General features: G+C 36.2%; 2 protein-coding genes across 3 annotated transcripts; both read left to right on the forward strand.

Annotated features, from left to right (window-relative positions):
- The first annotated feature begins 217 nt into the window (after positions 1-217).
- On the forward strand, positions 218-12593 carry clpxa (caseinolytic mitochondrial matrix peptidase chaperone subunit Xa). 2 transcript variants are annotated; one of them, XM_079605099.1, is made up of 14 exons: positions 218-759; positions 1403-1554; positions 1714-1831; positions 2349-2503; positions 2619-2781; positions 4142-4183; positions 5514-5690; positions 5922-6086; positions 6191-6279; positions 6638-6802; positions 8029-8331; positions 9645-9737; positions 9852-9958; positions 11327-12593. In XM_079605099.1, the coding sequence occupies exons 1-14, from the start codon at positions 705-707 to the stop codon at positions 11415-11417; spliced, it is 1875 nt and encodes a 624-aa protein (XP_079461225.1). In that variant the 5' UTR covers positions 218-704; the 3' UTR covers positions 11418-12593. The 2 variants fall into 2 exon arrangements, with proteins under 2 accessions (XP_079461225.1, XP_079461226.1); XM_079605100.1 differs by lacking the exon at positions 4142-4183 and having other exon boundaries at positions 412-759; positions 11327-12414.
- Positions 12594-13628: 1035 nt separating this feature from the next.
- pdcd7 (programmed cell death 7) lies at positions 13629-17508 on the forward strand. The gene is made up of 5 exons (XM_079587058.1): positions 13629-14709; positions 15436-15574; positions 15677-15907; positions 16388-16475; positions 16570-17508. Exons 1-5 carry the CDS (start codon positions 13735-13737, stop codon positions 16688-16690), a joined length of 1554 nt encoding a protein of 517 aa, XP_079443184.1. The 5' UTR covers positions 13629-13734; the 3' UTR covers positions 16691-17508.
- The last annotated feature ends 23 nt before the right edge of the window (positions 17509-17531 follow it).

Here is a 17531-nt window from a genome sequence, read left to right on the forward strand (position 1 = left end):
GACAGTTCACCCAAAAATAAAATGTAAAAAAATGTCACACTCATGTTGTTAATTTAAAAAAAAAATGCTATATAGATTTCAAAGTTTCATTTATTTTTAGGTTGTTTAATTAGTAATTGTGTTCATCTTGAATAAACCCTGAATCACACGTACACGTTGTACTTTTCTCTGCACACTCTGTAACGTTAACTTACAGTTATTTATTTCTGTGGTGGGGAGTAACGTTATGTATTGGATCGGTGCGCAGTGTCGTAGTTCAGTGTTACAAATTGCTTTACTTGCTTAAGTGATTTATCGATTCATTTGATTCACTGGTGACGCAATTTATTCATTGACTAAGCGATTCACTGACATTTACGGTTCTATGAAGTGAATCTTCTCGGTTGGGTTCAAATGGTCCTCTGTCAAAATGATTCAGTGATTCAAGAGTGTCATCAGTTGTTTACTTGTATCACAGTGCCTAGTTCAGACAGCAGTGTGTGTTTAGTTCAGCTGCATATAGCAGCTCCCAAAATAACGCATTACGTATATTAATATGTTTGGTTGATTTTTATTTAATTCACAGATTCGGTTTAAATCATTTATTATTGTTGGGCCTGTATTGAATGGCTTTCAGTTGGTTAGCTCTAAGCTAGCGCTAACCTCCCAGCGCTCCTCAAAACCAACCGATTCAGTTCGTCAAAAAAACAAAACAACTCTGAAACATGTCGTGTACGTGTGCTTTAGCAGCGAGAAAAATCATAAATTCTGCTCATAAAGGTAAGAAGAAAGTCGTATTTTGAGAAATATTGATGTTTGTTTGTTTCTTAGCCTAGTTAACGTAGTTTTGCTAGCGCTGCTGCTGGTAACGTTACGCTAACAATATATATAAACAAACCACAAATTCTGTGCAATGATACAAAAACATTTACATCCACCCTCATATAGAAATTTAAAATTTAGATTTAAATGCTTTATAAAGGAAAACAACTAAACATTAGACAGTTGTTGACAAGGGCATCTATTGCTGTAACGTTACATATGATAATTGTCTATAACCAGATTGTTTATTAAAATATTCACCTACAATAGTGATTTAATTTAGGAATTGTTATAATGTTTAAGGTGTCATTATTTATTTGGCTGTTAGTTTTGCCTGGTTGTTATTTAAAATCGCTTTCAAGATTCATAAAATGAAAAATTAATAGTCTTCATTGTCAAGACTCCTATTGTCTGATAAGAAACATTATTTTAATGGTTGGACATTTGATTTCTGTTCTAGTAAAGTGTACATTTTGTTGCCAATGTCCTGTAGAGGCACTCTAAACAACATGATAATGATTTCATTACTGGTAATATGTAATTGTTATTTTGAGTATATTTCCTCCTGAAGGTCTCATGTTTGTGTATGTATGTGACACAGGAATTTCCGGCTCCAGGGTCCAGTTCCTGTCACTGAGCCTCCCGGGAGCTCGCGGGGTTCGTCTGGCACGCCGTATCCCTGTCAGGTCATTCTCCGAGACTTCTGTGTACTTTGCTTCAAAAGATGGGATGAAAGATGGAGATGGTGGAAAGGTATGATGATACATGTACAGCATTACTTGTCATACACACCCTATTCTCTGACAACAAGGGTTTAAGAAGGAAATAAAACTTGCCAATGTAATTAAATTCTTCCTCTTTCTGGATTTTGTTTTCTTTTTCATATATATATGTACTTGTCTTCCTTTTAAGAAATCTGTTGGTGAAGGAAGTGGAAAGAGATCCAGCTCAAATAATTCTGGCAAAGGAGGAAGTCAGCTGAGATGCCCTAAATGTGGTGATCCTTGCACACATGTAGAAACATTTGTTTGTGAGTACCGGTACTTGATTTATTTTCTATGATTTGACCATTTCATTTTTATTTCATTTTGTTAATATTTTTCACATAATTGTTTGTCTGCTGTGTGTAATATTGGATTACTCAATATGATCACTTTTTTTTTATTACTGACCTTGTTTCCAAAGAGTTATGGTTTCTTTTGGCCTTGTGCGTGTTTAAGTAGGCCAGAGTGTTAACTGAACTAACTGTTCAGTGTTCAATGCTAAAAATAAATCACACACAAGTTACTTTTTCATCTGCTGGTGCTTTAATTAGTAACAAGTTTTAAAAGTTGCTTAGTTAAAAGTAAAAAATTGAGATTGCATTTTGAATTGCGATTTAAGAAATTCTTTCTTGCTTTCTTATTTTATTAATGTTGTTATTATTATTAAATAACAATATTTCGGTTTTAATTAATCGTGCAGCTCTAGTTAAAAGTGAGTAGAATGAGTAACAGTCCCATTATTTTAATAAAATTACACTAAGATGTTATTTCTCTTTTGTGTAGCATCAACTCGCTTTGTGAAATGTGAAAAATGCCACCACTTTTTCGTGGTGCTTTCCGAAACGGATTCTAAGAAGAGTTTGAGTAAAGACCCGGAATCCGCAGCAGAAGCTGTCAAGTTCGCTTTCCAACAGAAACCCCCTCCACCACCTAAAAAAGTTGGTTATTAATTTTACTTTGAGATTTTAAAGCAGTATGACACCCTGTGACATGGTTATCTAGCTGGTTGTCATCATCTTCATATATAATCTCTCTGTTTTTGTTTTCTCGCAGATCTATGCTTATCTGGATAAGTTTGTTGTGGGTCAGGACCATGCTAAGAAGGTTCTGGCAGTGGCCGTTTACAACCATTATAAACGCATCTACAACAACATGCCCACAGGCTCCAGACAGCAGCAGGTGGAGGCGGAGAAACAGGCCTCCCTCACTCCTCGAGGTGTGTGTGTGTGTGTGTGTATGGATACCCGAGCCCGACGGGACCCGCCGGTACCCGACGGGCCGGGCCGGGTTCGGATAGATATTTAGAAATTATGTTCGGGTCGGGCTCGGTCACATCAGCGCGATAAGGCATTGAACATTTTAAATTTAAAACAGCTTATTATGTAGGTAGCCGATGTGCCTGATGCTTTCACTTGATGCAAACGATCTTTTTCGTGATTAAAATACATGTAAAATATTACCATAACATCTGTCTTCCTGTGTGCGGACATTTGTTTATGTAGCCGTGACAACGAAACACGTGCATAATGTGCGCGTGCGCCAGGTGTTAAGAGCGCTTGTTGCTCCGCGCGCTGATGCGCTCATCCTGTTGACATTTCCAAATGCCTTCCAACAGTTGCTTAATAAAAGCGGGCTTTCCACACAAACAAACGTACAATTGTCATTAGTATGAGAAAAAAAAATGGGATTTTAACTGCCGGTCTCGGGTCGGGCTCGGACATAAATATATTTATGCCTGTCGGGCTCGGGTCGGGTTCGGTTACTGCTCTGTCGGACGCGGGCCGGGCTCAGACAGAAAAAAATGGCCCGATCCGCACTCTCTCTGTGTGTGTGTGTGTGTGTGTGTGTGTGTGTGTGTGTGTGTGTGTGTGTGTGTGTGTGTGTGTGTGTGTGTGTGTGTGTGTGTGTGTGTGTGTGTGTGTGTGTGTGTGTGTGTGTGTGTGTGTGTGTGTGTGTGTGTGTGTGTGTGTGTGTGTGTGTGTGTGTGTGTGTGTGTGTGTGTGTGTAAGTGTAATCACACATAGGATGTAGGGGCAGGTGGTTTTCACTAAACGGGTCTTATGTAAGATAATCACAGCCATTAGGAAATTAATCTGTTACTAGATACAAATTACCGCACATTTGTGTCCTCAAAAAGCCAGGTTTCACTCTGTCAGCTGAAAGCAAAGTGAAGAAGTGACCCTTTGGGCAATAAAATGAACAATATTAGTAGTGATGATCGCTGCGACTTCTACTCTACATTAATTTCCACTGAATATACAGTTTTACCCAGAAATATGGCACATTAGTTACGTTAAATTCTTTTTAAATAAGTCTTTTTAAGCATTCTGGTTAAATGCAGTGATTCAAATAAAGGGTCTGCCATTGTGTACCTTCTTGAATCTTCTAATCTTCTCCTTCAGAAGCCAAAATAACCTCCATTGTGATGTGTACTCTGTCCATTAGTATCTAATCCAACAGCAGCATGTTATGATATCTGTCATCTTTTGGCATTTGTACAATTTTCAGAAGCATTTTTGCAGCAGAGTTGACTTAATTGGCCAGGGTTTTTTGTAACTGTCCTCCTTTCTCTGTAGAGCTAGAGCTAAGACGACGAGAGGACGAATACAGGTTTACAAGTAAGTGTATGTCAACATCCATAATCTTATTGTCCATACCGTATGTCATTTAAACCATTTATTTTTCAAAACAAGTCTGTTTTCTGTTGCTTCAGTTGCTTTGATTTATGTTGGGTGTTGTACAAATGCCAAAAAAATCACATAGTCAGTTTTCTTCATTTCCTTTACTCTTTTTCACTGTTGAAATGTTATACCATTGCATAATTAGTTACGTAAGTGGCAATGCATGTATCAGAAAGAATGCTGACGTGTTTTACGTTTGACTGCTGGTTCATGTGTCGCTTTTGTCAAATGCAGCTTTCAGAGGTTCTTGTCACATGAAATCCCTGTAGATCCTGAGATTAGAGCAGCTGTGCACACTAAGCAAATTGACCTTACCAGTTCACAGTGCATGATGCAACTAGTCTTTACTGAAGAATAGAGTAAACATTTCGGTGCTGTTATAACTTAGTATTACTCGTACTTATTTTCGATTTGCAAAACGATTATATTTAAAGCAAATTGAGATTTTGTTCTTACATTTTCAGTTTTCATATTTTTTTATGTGCTTTTGTCATTTTATTAGTAATTTTACTAATTTCTATTTAGCTCTAATGTATTTTTATTTCATTTTTAGTCATTTTAATACTTTGACTTAAACTTATTTTATTTCATTTTTTACAAGTTTTTCATGTTTATGTTTTTATATTTTATTCTTTATATAGAAAGTATATATGCAAGTATATGTAAGTATAGAGTTTTGATTATAACTTTTTTTACCATATGACTCATAAAGAAATGTTCGATACAAGTTGAAGCTGAATGGACATCATGTGTGGTAGCTGTCAATTACCTAAAACATATATATTTTTTGGCCCCATCTCTCAGGTTGTTGATTATTGTGATTAAAATGGGCTTCCAATTTTGCCTTTGCAAATTTATATAAAATCTTAAATAATACATGTCTTTTTAAGTGGTTTAACAAAAATGTGAGCTTTAAAATGCTTTGATTCAAGCCCTCTTTAAATGTCTTGCCCTATAGACTGTAGACCATTGTAAGTACATTACTGTACCGGTAAATATGATAAGTGAGGTGTTAAAACTATTGTGGTAATCAACAGCAAAAACTTGACCTTTGAACCTGTAACATTCCTTTTAAAGATATTATGTAAACTGGACTAATTACATAAGAAATAAGAAAATAAAATGTTCTTTAAGATAGGTTTTTCAAAGATGCGTAATGAAGATTCCTTGAAAGTCTGGAAGCATTCATGCTTGCACTAAGCTTAAAAAAATTCATAATTTATGCATTTTTTGTTTTGTGTTTGCTGCTGTTGTTTAATTTGTCCAGAGCTGCTCCAGATCGCAGGGATCAGTCCTCATGGAAACGCTCTGGGTGCCTCCATGCAGCAGCAGTTGAACCAGCAGGCAGCTCCAGAGAAGAGAGGAGGAGAAGTGCTGGACTCCACACACACCGACATCAAACTAGAGAAGAGCAACATAGTTCTGCTGGGCCCTACTGGCTCTGGTGAGACCGAAAAACACTTTCAGTGATGTGTACGATTTGATGGAAGCCTTAATTTAACGGGGCAAAGATGATTTTGATATTTAAATAGATTTTGATCAAATAAAGGCAGCCTTGGTGAGCATAAGAGACCTCTTTCAAAAACAAAATTTCCAGACCCTAAACCTTTGAACGTTAGTGTATGTTTTGAATGTGGTAATATGGAAAAACTAGAAACCTTGAGTTGTTTGACAGGAAAAACACTTCTGGCTCAAACGCTGGCCAAATGCCTGGATGTTCCCTTTGCAATTTGTGACTGCACCACCCTCACCCAGGCGGGGTACGTGGGAGAGGACATAGAGTCAGTCATCGCAAAGCTTCTGCAGGACGCCAACTATGTGATCGAGAAAGCTCAGCAAGGTAACAGTTGTGGGAAACTTCCTGTGACATTCACCCACATGTATGAAATATTCGAAAAGAATTTCTTCAATTAAAGTTCGTTTTGGATGTTGAAATTGTTTCAGGTATCGTGTTCTTGGACGAAGTGGACAAGATTGGCAGCGTTCCCGGGATCCATCAGTTAAGGGACGTGGGAGGAGAGGGAGTGCAGCAGGTTTGTTATTAAAAATGAAGCAGATTCTCTGTCCTAGATTACGCACTTCAGATGTGTCCCTGATATTCAGCTAAACTTTGACCTAAATCGCAAGAACGGCTCACGCGGCTGTTAAAGATTTACAGAAACACAGTCTGTTATTCTTGGAATCTCACTTCTGTATTTCTAGCGTACTTCTTTAATCACTAACAAAAACTTGTGATGTACTCCTTTTTGCAAAATCTGCCAATAATTTTTTATGATTACAGAAGTTTAGTCATACCTAAAATTTTGATGTCTTTACAGAAAAAAAAAGGAAAAAAAACTAAACTGGGATAGTGTTTTTGTTGTGATGAATAACGTTATGCTGTTTTTGTAGGGTTTACTTAAGCTACTGGAAGGCACTATTGTTAATGTTCCTGAGAAGAACACAAGGAAGCTGAGAGGTGAAACTGTGCAAGTTGACACCACCAACATCCTGTTTGTAGCATCTGGAGCATTTAACGGACTTGACCGTATCATCAGCAGGAGAAAGAATGAGAAGGTACGTTCTAAGAATGTTGACACATAACAATAAAGCTTTATTCACAAAATGGTGAAAGACTAGCTTGGTTATCTTAAATTTCATATTTAATTTCCTTCAGCTAAATCATTCTAATAAATTTATCAATGGAACAGCCTTTTAAGAAGTATTTATTTTTTAGTACTATGGGGTTGTCAGGATTACATAAACTGCCATTTTAATGTTTTGGGTTAGCAAGATGTTTTAGAATTATAAAATTAATCATTTTATTCCGAAAGTGACAGTGAAGACATTTATAATGTTACAAAATATATCTGTTTTAAAGATGAGTAATTGATGCTGAAAATTCAGATTTGCTATCACAGGAATATTTATTTTAAGCTATTTTAAATCAGGATTTGGGAACCTTAGACCAAAGAGACATTTATTTATTTCATTTTTGGTTAATGCATTTTTCTATAAGAGCCACAGCTAAAAAATTAAATACCATAAAAAAAGCATGTTTTGTTTTCAATAACACTTCAATAATAGTAACTTTATTAGGTCCATAGACATTAAACCAAACTAATATGCTAAAAACAATAAATACGTTTTTGGAATTATGTAATTTGGAATGAATTGTGCAGGGCTTTCACTGTGAGGTTGAGTTACCACAGTGCGCACAGAAACCATCATGTCAGTTGCGGATTCAGTTTTCAGTTCTCCTTCTCGGCTTATTGCGCTTTTAATATTTATTTTTAATATCAAGCACATCCTGCTCTTTACTTTCTCATTAATCCATGTTTCTTTATTAATAACTTCAAGCAGTCCCGCCCACTGAAAGCTGCTCGGATGATCATACGGACATAGATGTGACGCATTCATAGGACATAAAAGGTCTCTGCAGCAAAAGAGAACCTGGTGAAATGTTTCGAAATGTCTCGTGGCACGGCAGAGCACCAGTTTCAATAAAAAGGGATGTGTTCAGTCTCATTTTTTAATATACTTTTTCTCTGTGGTTTGCCATTGATTGCTGTCGTGACACTGAACACGCACTTTGGCCGGTTCAATTTGAAATCAATTATTATAAAGGGCGAGAGACCTAGGGAGCCACTTGATTTTTGTCAAAGAGCCAGTTGTGGCTTGCGAACCATAGGTTTTCAACCGCTGTTTTAAATTGTAATAATATTTCACAGTATTACATGTTTTTACTGTATTTTTGTATATAATATATAATGTATCCATTGTTTTTATTATTCCATATGTAGTACCTTGGGTTTGGTACACCGTCTAACATGGGGAAAGGTCGAAGGGCGGCAGCAGCGGCTGACCTGGCTAACACTACAGGTGCAGAGATGGACGCAGTGGCCGAGATCGAGGAGAAAGACCGACTTCTGAAACACGTGGAGGCCAGAGACCTCATTGAATTCGGCATGATTCCTGAGTTTGTGGGCCGTCTTCCCGTTGTGGTTCCACTGCACAGTCTGGATGAGGAGACGCTGGTGCGCATCCTTACGGAGCCACGCAATGCTGTTGTGCCACAGTATCAGGCTCTCTTCAACATGGACAAGGTTGGTACCTAATATATATAACTAGAGTATAGATTAACATTTTTAATCACAACGAATCGCACCCTTTTTGTGCAATTTATCGCGATACTTACGCATACTCAACGTGAAATTAAGCATACTTCATTTATCTTGTATAACGCATTTTTTCTGTCATCATTTGCTATATCCGTCAAAGTAAACTATCAGATTGTTGGATTATCCTCACAAACTGGATTTTCTGTAAGTTTTTTTGTAATTGTAGGTGTCTTCCAAAAAAGGACACATGGAGACTCCAAAAGGATATCTAATAACCAAATTAATATCAGAAGTCTATATAATTCATACATTTATGCACACCAAAACACACACACACACATTAAAAAAAACATACAAACAAAACTTTTCAGAATTGAGTGTATAGTGTAACAGCAAAAAGCTTGTTTTAGACATATCAAGTTGCGGTACTGAACAGGACCACATGGAGATGCCAAAGAAAAAACCCAAACCAACCGCCTTAATATTAAAAATTATAATAATTTGTTACATTTATATAGCGCTTTTTCTGAGACCTCAAAGCACTTTACATAGAAGGGGGGGAATCTCCTCAACCACCACCAATGTGCAGCATCCACTTGATGCGACGGCAGCCATATTGTGCCAGAACGCCCACCACACACCAGCTTACTGGCCTTATATGACTGCATTATATGCCTACTACAGTACATTCAGAATTACTAAACAAACTCATACACATGACAGATAAAAACATTATCCTGAATGTGTGTGGAAGCAATGTGAATGTACTGAAATATGTGCGCATAAATACAATGTGTGATCAGTGCGTTGAGAGCGCACATAATCGGTTTGACATAAATTACGTTAATGACGCAATTCCAGTTTCAGTCTGCGTTTGCTTTTAATTATTTGAACATGTTAAGGATTGAATTTGAATTGTATGCTGTGTAAATAGTAACTTCCCCCTGACCTTAAATTAAGTGAATTAAAATTAACCCCCTAAAATTACAAAATAAAATAATAATATAATTAAAAATAAAATAATAAAACTTTTTGCCATTTAAAAAAAAATCTCATCTCCTTTTGAACATTAATTATTTTATTACCATTATTGTTATTTTTTAATTATAACAAATATTTATACATTTATTAATATTATATTTATTTATTCAATTAGTTAATATAAGCAGGTGGTTTATAGGCAGTGCTACAAATTCAGTTAATACATAATGTAATTATAATATGATAAAATGTGGCATAAATGAAAAGAAAGTCATCAAGTGTTTCTCTAAGGATGTGCTGTCTTTGTTTTGTATTAGTGTGATCTCAACGTTTCGACCGATGCCCTTCGAGCGATCGCCAGATTAGCTCTGGAGCGTAAAACCGGAGCCCGTGGGCTTAGATCCATAATGGTAAGAGAATGCTGTTGTTGCTTGTATTGTATTCAGTTTTCTGTGCCTCAAAGGCATGCTGGTATAATTACGTGTGCTCTTGTGATGTCATAAGCGTCCACTATTTCCCAACAGGAAAAACTGCTGCTTGATCCCATGTTTGAGGTGCCACATTCAGATATTGTGGCAGTGGAGGTGAACAAGGAAGTGGTTCAAGGAAAAGCACCAGCTCAGTACATAAGGTGAGAGCTTACATGGCCTAGTTTTTTTTTTGTCATCTTATCTGTCTACGATTAAGTTTAAAACCTATTCTGACTCACCTGGAACTATGGACTGTTTTCAGGCCTGAAGTTATTATTTTCTCTCTCTCTTTCTGTTCTGAGCAGGAGTGGGCCATTTTAAGATAAAAATACTTTTAAAAGTCTAAAATAAAAATACCTTAAACATTTACGGATCTTTCTTATTGTTGGTTAATAAAAACACATGTTTTTTAGATAGATAGATAGATAGATAGATAGATAGATAGATTTCCACCATAGATGCGTACATAATACAAACACACATAACATATTAAGAACATGAACATATTAACATATACTGTACAAAATAAAAAACAAGAGAGCAGCATACATGACGTATCAATTGCCAATTTCTTATGTATTTAGAGCTCGTATAGATACAGGAACAAAACTCTTTCTAAACTTGGCCTTTCTACACATCGGTAACCTATACCTACGGCCAGAAGGCAGAAGGATCAAATATTTGTAAAGTGGGTGTTCTGAGTCATTTAAGATTTTTTGTGCCTTTCGCAACGTGAATGTCAAGACGCTATCCGATAAATTAGGGATACCAATAATTTTACTTGCTAAATTAGTTATCTTTAAAAATTTGTTCTTGTTGGTAACTGTAAGCATATGAAAAACAACAACATTTGTTCATAAAAAACAACATTTGTTACATGGTTACAAGTTATATGGTCATAAGGTTCACAAAATACAACTTTTGGTTTTAAAAATGTTTTAGTTAATGTTGAAATTAACTATGGTTCATTCTTAGTTCATGTTAACAAATGAAACCTTATTATAAAGTGTTACAAAAAAAAATTAAGTATATCATGTATTTGAAGAATCTGTTTTGAAGATGCCTTGATCTGTTATTTATTTATCTATTTAAACTGTAATGCACATTGCAATTAAACATCTTTTTTTATTAAACATTATTAAATGGTGTAGAACTATTGTTCATTCTTAGTTCATGTCAACTAATGAAACCTTAAAAATGAAAGTATATCATGCATTTAAATAATTTATTTTGAAAATCTTATCTTTTATTTATCTTTTTGAACTGTAATGCACATTGCAATTTTATCAAAAACGTTTCAAACAATGTATATGAATCTGTAAACATAATATAATGTTCCTCATTTTGGGTTCATTATATGACTTACTGAACTGTCGTTAGATTTGTTCATATTGAGAATCTATAAATACACTTGATAGCTTAACTGTCACACACATAGCTGTCCTTTTGAATTTACTGCCTAATTATTTGAATGAAACTTGTTAGTCATTTGAATTAGTCTCATTGACTCTTTTGCTCTCTCCACTCAGAGCTGCAGCTAAAGACTCCTCTGAGGAGGAGTATGACTCTGGAATCGAGGAGGAGAACTGGACAAGACAGGCTGATGCCGCCAAGAACTAAAAAAACTACAAACCCGGTTTAAAATCAAGACTTCAAATGCATCCTCCGTTGTCCTAAGGGTCCATTTCTCCCTGTACGCTTGTGATGATTTGTTACCCACTCTGGGAAAATCATATTCTGTGAACTTATGAGCCATCTCTTCCCTCACTTTATGTAATCATTGCTCATAGAAATAAGTTTAGCCTACCAAGTCTGTGGGAAGTCTCCCCTGAACCTATCCTCCTAAAGAGATGTGAAATATAAAGAATTTTATTTTGATTTTATTTCATTTTAGTTTCTCTTTGCCCTGCTTGGAATAAAATTACACATTTGTGTCACACTGGTCACGTGCTTGTTATAGTTACTGTAGCAGACATTGAAATAAAGTCTCCAATATGACATTTCTGTAGTTGAACCACATGAATGATAATTAGAACCCCACCAGAATATGTATTTGATAAAGGTCTGGTTAATCAAAGTATGTCTCTGTATGAGCTAACTTTTCCTTCACTCAATGCTGTGGATTGAAGTGGGATTTTTAGATGTCCAGTTTGCTATTACTCTCAAGCTGCTATTTGCATTATATTAAGTGTCAAGAAAATCAGTAACTGGCTGGAACTTCAAGGACATGCCTATTGTCACCTGATCAACGTCTTGTTATAATTTCTCCTGTTATTCACAAAGTGGCCCAGTAATGGAAGATGTATTTGTGTCGGCCAGTTTGAAACAGCCAGTTGAGAAAGTTGCACATCAGTAACTGCAGTAGTTACACAGTGATTTAATCTCTGTGCTGGATTCCCTGTGTAATTCAGTTTTAATCTCTTCACAGAAATGGATTTCTTTTTCTTTTGAATTGCATTGTTATAGAGATTACTCACATTAATGCAAAGTGGGAAGGGGTTACTTTTTACATAGAGAGAGTAGAAGCCTTTGTATGTTTTTGATCCTCACCCGTCAAATCAAGGGATATATGTACAAAAAAAATGTATGTATGAATAAAATGTAAATATTATCACTGAACAATGAAGGTCTTCTGTTGTATTTCAATTAACACAACAATGAGCATTAGATAAAGACCAACAAAGAAACTAAATATGACATTGCTTAATGGACAAACAACAAACAATGGACATATGTCCAGCATAGCATAACATAATAATTATGAAATATAGCATTAATTAAAGGCGTGGTTCACTCAAAATTTTTACATCTGTCATTTATTCACACTCATATTCAAAACTAGCATTATGTTCTTCCATGGAACCATTTCTTTTTCATTAATTTACTTTCACTGTATGGAAAGATGAATGGAAATGGAGGCTGTCATCCTGCAAAGCATTTTGTGTTTCACGGAAGAAAGACCTAAAGGTTTATAACAACATGAGGCTGAGTAAATGATAACATTATTTTCAGTTGTAGTTAAACTATTAATTTTACTACAGTACAATGAAAGGTGTGAGTAATTAGTTTAATCAGCCAATACTCTTTATTTATTGAACAAAGATGGATATTATTGACAAAATTAAATATATAAATGCATAATTAAATATACTAACAAATGGTTCAGTTTAATGGATAAAATAATATTTGCAAAATAAGTTTTTCTTATACAGAATAGAGAAGAACAGAATAGAATGCAATAGGTAATGTTTTCTAAGAAGTCACTTATGCTCATCAAGGCTGCATTTATTTGGTCAAAATATACAGTAAAAACATTAATATTGTGAAATATTATTGCAAATTAAAATGTGTTCTATTTTGAGGAGAACAGCATCATTGTTTTCAGTGTCACATGATCCTCCAGAAATCATCCCAATATGCTGAAATATTTCATATTATTATCAATGTTGAAAACAGCTGTGCTGCTTTAAAGGACGAGTTCACTTAAAAATTAAAATTCTGTCATCATTTCCTCACCCTCAAGTTGTTTAAAACCTGTATGAATGTCTTTCTTCTGCTGAACACAAAGGAAGATATTTTGAAGAATGTCGGTAACAGTTGATTGATGCCGTAGGAAAAAAATACTATGGAAGTCAACGGGGTCGGAAAAAAATTAATACAGGTTTTAAACAACTTGAGGTTGAGGAAATGATGACAGAATTTTCATTTTTTAAGTGAACTCTTCCTTTAATTTATAACCAGATTATAATTTATTTTCCCCGGTATCCTCGATGTTAATTTCCATCCTGCTTTAATTTTGAAGGGGATTTTATTTTGAAGGCTTGCCGACCGGAAAGTCTTTCTTCATAACTTCCGGCTAATCGCTGTTCTCTGGAGTGGACGTTCGTCACACAACTGCGCGCTTCAACAATCACTGATTTGATTTTAGCATGAAATAATGGATAACTATCAGCAGTTCGGTTACATGGGCGCTCCTCCTCCTCCTCATTTTAATGCTCCTGTGTATACAGACGGCGCGGGTTATGCAGGAGGTGCAGGACCACCACCGATGCCTCCTCCTCCAGCTGCAGCGGGACACACATGGAACATGTATCAACATCCAACAGCACCAGTACAGACTCACTGGCCCCAGTTCCCACCCTTCGACCCGAGCAGACCACCTCCAGTCACCTTTGAGCCTCCTCAACACACTGAGAGCCCTCCACCCTGGCTCCAGAACCAGTGGAATCAACCTGAACATCATTACAGTGGACAATTCCCACCAAATCAACATCAATATCCAAATCCAGCACCACCATCATATCAGTCCAACATCAGGCCGGATCATTCAGCTCACATGTACACCTCCAACCGCCAAAATTACTCATTTACCGACCAGTCTGTGAATAGGTCCTGGCTAGATGACAACCAAAACAACAGTAAAATGACTTCAATGCCAGCTTGTGATGAAGAATCCAAGCAGCGGTTGAGGGATGAGCAGTGGATTCAAAGTCTCTTGCATTCAAGAATCCGCAAACCCAGTGAACCAAAGCGAACCAAATCCAACCCACCCATCTCTCAGTTCAAGGAAAAGCTGTACGGGACTGTTAAAATGCTGTCCGAGTTAAAGATCGTGTGCCAGATGCTGAAGGATAATTTGGAGAATGAGGATGTTTGGACTGGTACTCTCTCAAAAGCAGCAGAACTAAAGAACCACATACAGGAGAGGCTGGCCGAGCTGAAGGACCCGGACTGTGTTCGCAGCATCAAGAGGAAAGCACTGCAGATCAACAAGAAGAGAGCCAGGATGAGGAGAAGAAAGGCGGAACTGAAGGAGGAAGAGCTGGAACGGGAGGCTAGACGAGCTGAACGAGAGGCGGTGGTTGATAAATGGCAGATGAAACGCATTCAAGAAGTGGAGGAGAAGAACAGAGTGAGGAAAACTGACAGCTTAGATCAGCGTCTTCCACTAGGGGGCGCCACACGCTCAGTTTTGGGTGATCCGTTATGCATTGCATTTTCATAATATAAGATATTATTGATATTAATTAGTATTATACTTTATTATTAGTTTTATTATTTATTATGCTATATATATTTAAATGTATTATGATTCTATATTGGTATATACAATATGATTTATTTGAAAATTATTGATAATTATGCTATATTACATCTTATATAAATAATATAATAAAAAAAACAATTATAAGTATTTTTCTTTTCTCAAAATGTCTCAGTTAAGAGAACATTAATTAAATATATTGTGCATTTTAAATAATTTTCCTACTTTGGTATGTGGATATTAATAATATTATGGGTGTTTCTTTATTTTTACCTTTCTGCAATAATTACATTTCAAATAAGGCATTTTTTTTGGGGGGGGGGGGGGGGGGTATGGAATGCTAGCTAGCATTCCATTGTGCTAGCTAGACTTTATTAATATCACTTTAACTAACAAAAATATCTTAATGACCTGTTCCTGTAAAAAAACAAAAAACATTTGACATCACTAATATTTTTACAAATTTTAGTTCTAGATATTTATCTCCCCGTGTATATACAGTATCAATATGTGAATTTCCTCTACTGTGAACATTTGCGAGTATGAGTTTACACATCCAGTAATGCCTGGTCTAATAGTTTTGTTGTTGCTCAGGAGAAAGAGTTGAAGCAAGCCGCGGATGCTGTTCTCTCGGAGGTCAGAAAGAAACAAGCAGATGCCAAGAGAATGCTGGACATCCTCAAATCACTGGAAAAACTCAGGAAACTCAGGAAAGAGGCGGCAGCCAGGAAAGGTAAAACATCAAATTAAGATTTTGTTTGCACAATTTAATGTAAAAGTTTGTATAACCATATCTTTAATGCTTAATTTCCTTGGATTTTTCCTATTTTAACAGGCATGTTTCCGGGAAAAGCGAGTGATGACGTATTTGATGGTCACCTGGAGCGGTTGAGGAGTCTGATCCGTAAACGCACGGCCATCTACGCGACAGAGGAGAAAGCTCTGAGAGTCATGCTGGAGGGAGAGCAGGAAGAGGAACGCAAACGAGACCGCGAGAAACGACTGAAGAAAGAAAAAGAGAAGCTCTTGCAGAAGAAGCGAGAGGTGGACGCAATGCTGTTTGGAGGTAATACTGGGTTTGAGGATAGATAAATATTTTAAATTGTTATAATATTTCACAATATTACTATTTTTACTTTTTTGATAAAATAGATTCAGCCACAATGAGCCTAAGAGAAAACATAAAAAAATCTTAATGATTCCAACCTTTTGGCCGTTAATGTCTCTAAGACAAAACACATCCAGGTCCTCCTAACCAAGCTTTCTGATCCTTAATCTATTAGGGTTTTTTTTTTTCTGAGGACTCCACAGGTTGGCAGTATAGCCAGCTTTCTGTCCCTGTACTATTTCAAGGTGTGCTTCACTCGATGTACAGTGAGTATATGTGGTGCAGCACATCTTAAAATAGTACAGAATAAACCTACAGTAGATCTTTTTGTTCGGTCGTATTTATATGGCACTTGTTTCCCTATTTTTAGGTTCATTAATATGCAATAAAATGTGCAATTGACATGATTGTAAACTCTATCCTTTTGTTTTTCTTTAGCTGAATTGTCACCTGATCACCCTCTTCAACCGTTCCACGATTACTACACACAGGCTGAGCGCTCCCTTCCTGCTCTTATTCAAATAAGGTCTATTTTCAAATCAGAAGTTACCTCTAAAAATAACTCTGAGTAAATGTGATAAAGCTCAAAGAATGTGTTCCTGTTGCATTTCCCCCGACAGGAGAGAGTGGGATCAGTTCCTGGTTTCTGTCGAGCACCCCGACGGCACATCGGTTCCTCGAGGCTGGGTTCTGCCCGACCCACCAGCCGACGACATCTGGGCCACGGCCCTGGAGAAGTGACACTTTTCACCCCAAAGACTGTTCAATCATTTGTGGGGGGAAACGTTCGGTTGGGAAAATGTGTGGCCAGATTAAGTGATGCGAATTTTACGAAAACATTTCTCCCAAAAAACCTTGAAGGACCATTTAGATTGTTTACATTGTGACACTTTTTTCATGACAGTTAATTGCATTTTCCCCAAATTCTCATTAATGTGTTTGGATATTTTTCTGCATATTTTTCTGTAATTCTGTAATTCTCAGTGGTAATTTTCATTAGATTCTCATTGCTGCAATACTATATTACACTGTAAAATGACTGAAATAATGGTATTTTGTTATGTAAATACCATTTAAAACTAAACGCAGTAGAACAACTACTACTATAATTTATAAATGACACACACATATAGTCTGTGTGTATACACACACACACATATATATATATATATATATGCATTACAGTAATGAGGATGAGCTTACTTTTCATGAAAATAATGTTACAATGCAACTATACTATAGCCACTATAATTATTTATTTTGGGATGATATTTGAACTGTACAGGTTATTTACTGAGATTCATCCATTAATTTGGAGGATGATCCGTCTATTAGTAGTCCTTCAAAACACGTCACATGTTGACTTCTGTGAAAAAGCCAAAAGACTGATTACATCACAGTGATTTTCTGTGATCTGCTTATACTGCCATGTTCATTGTGTTTTAAATGAAAACCCCTCTAGATACGTTCAGATACATTACCTGTGTGTAATATTTCACATGACAGAACAATAGTTTACTTGTCAAGAGTAAAATAAAGTGTTTCTATGATGGTTTTCTAAATGTGGATGCTTCAGGTTGAC

The sequence above is a fragment of the Phoxinus phoxinus genome (assembly GCF_949152265.1).
Source record: "Phoxinus phoxinus genome assembly, chromosome: 2".
In the NCBI taxonomy this organism is placed as follows: Eukaryota; Metazoa; Chordata; class Actinopteri; order Cypriniformes; family Leuciscidae; genus Phoxinus; species Phoxinus phoxinus.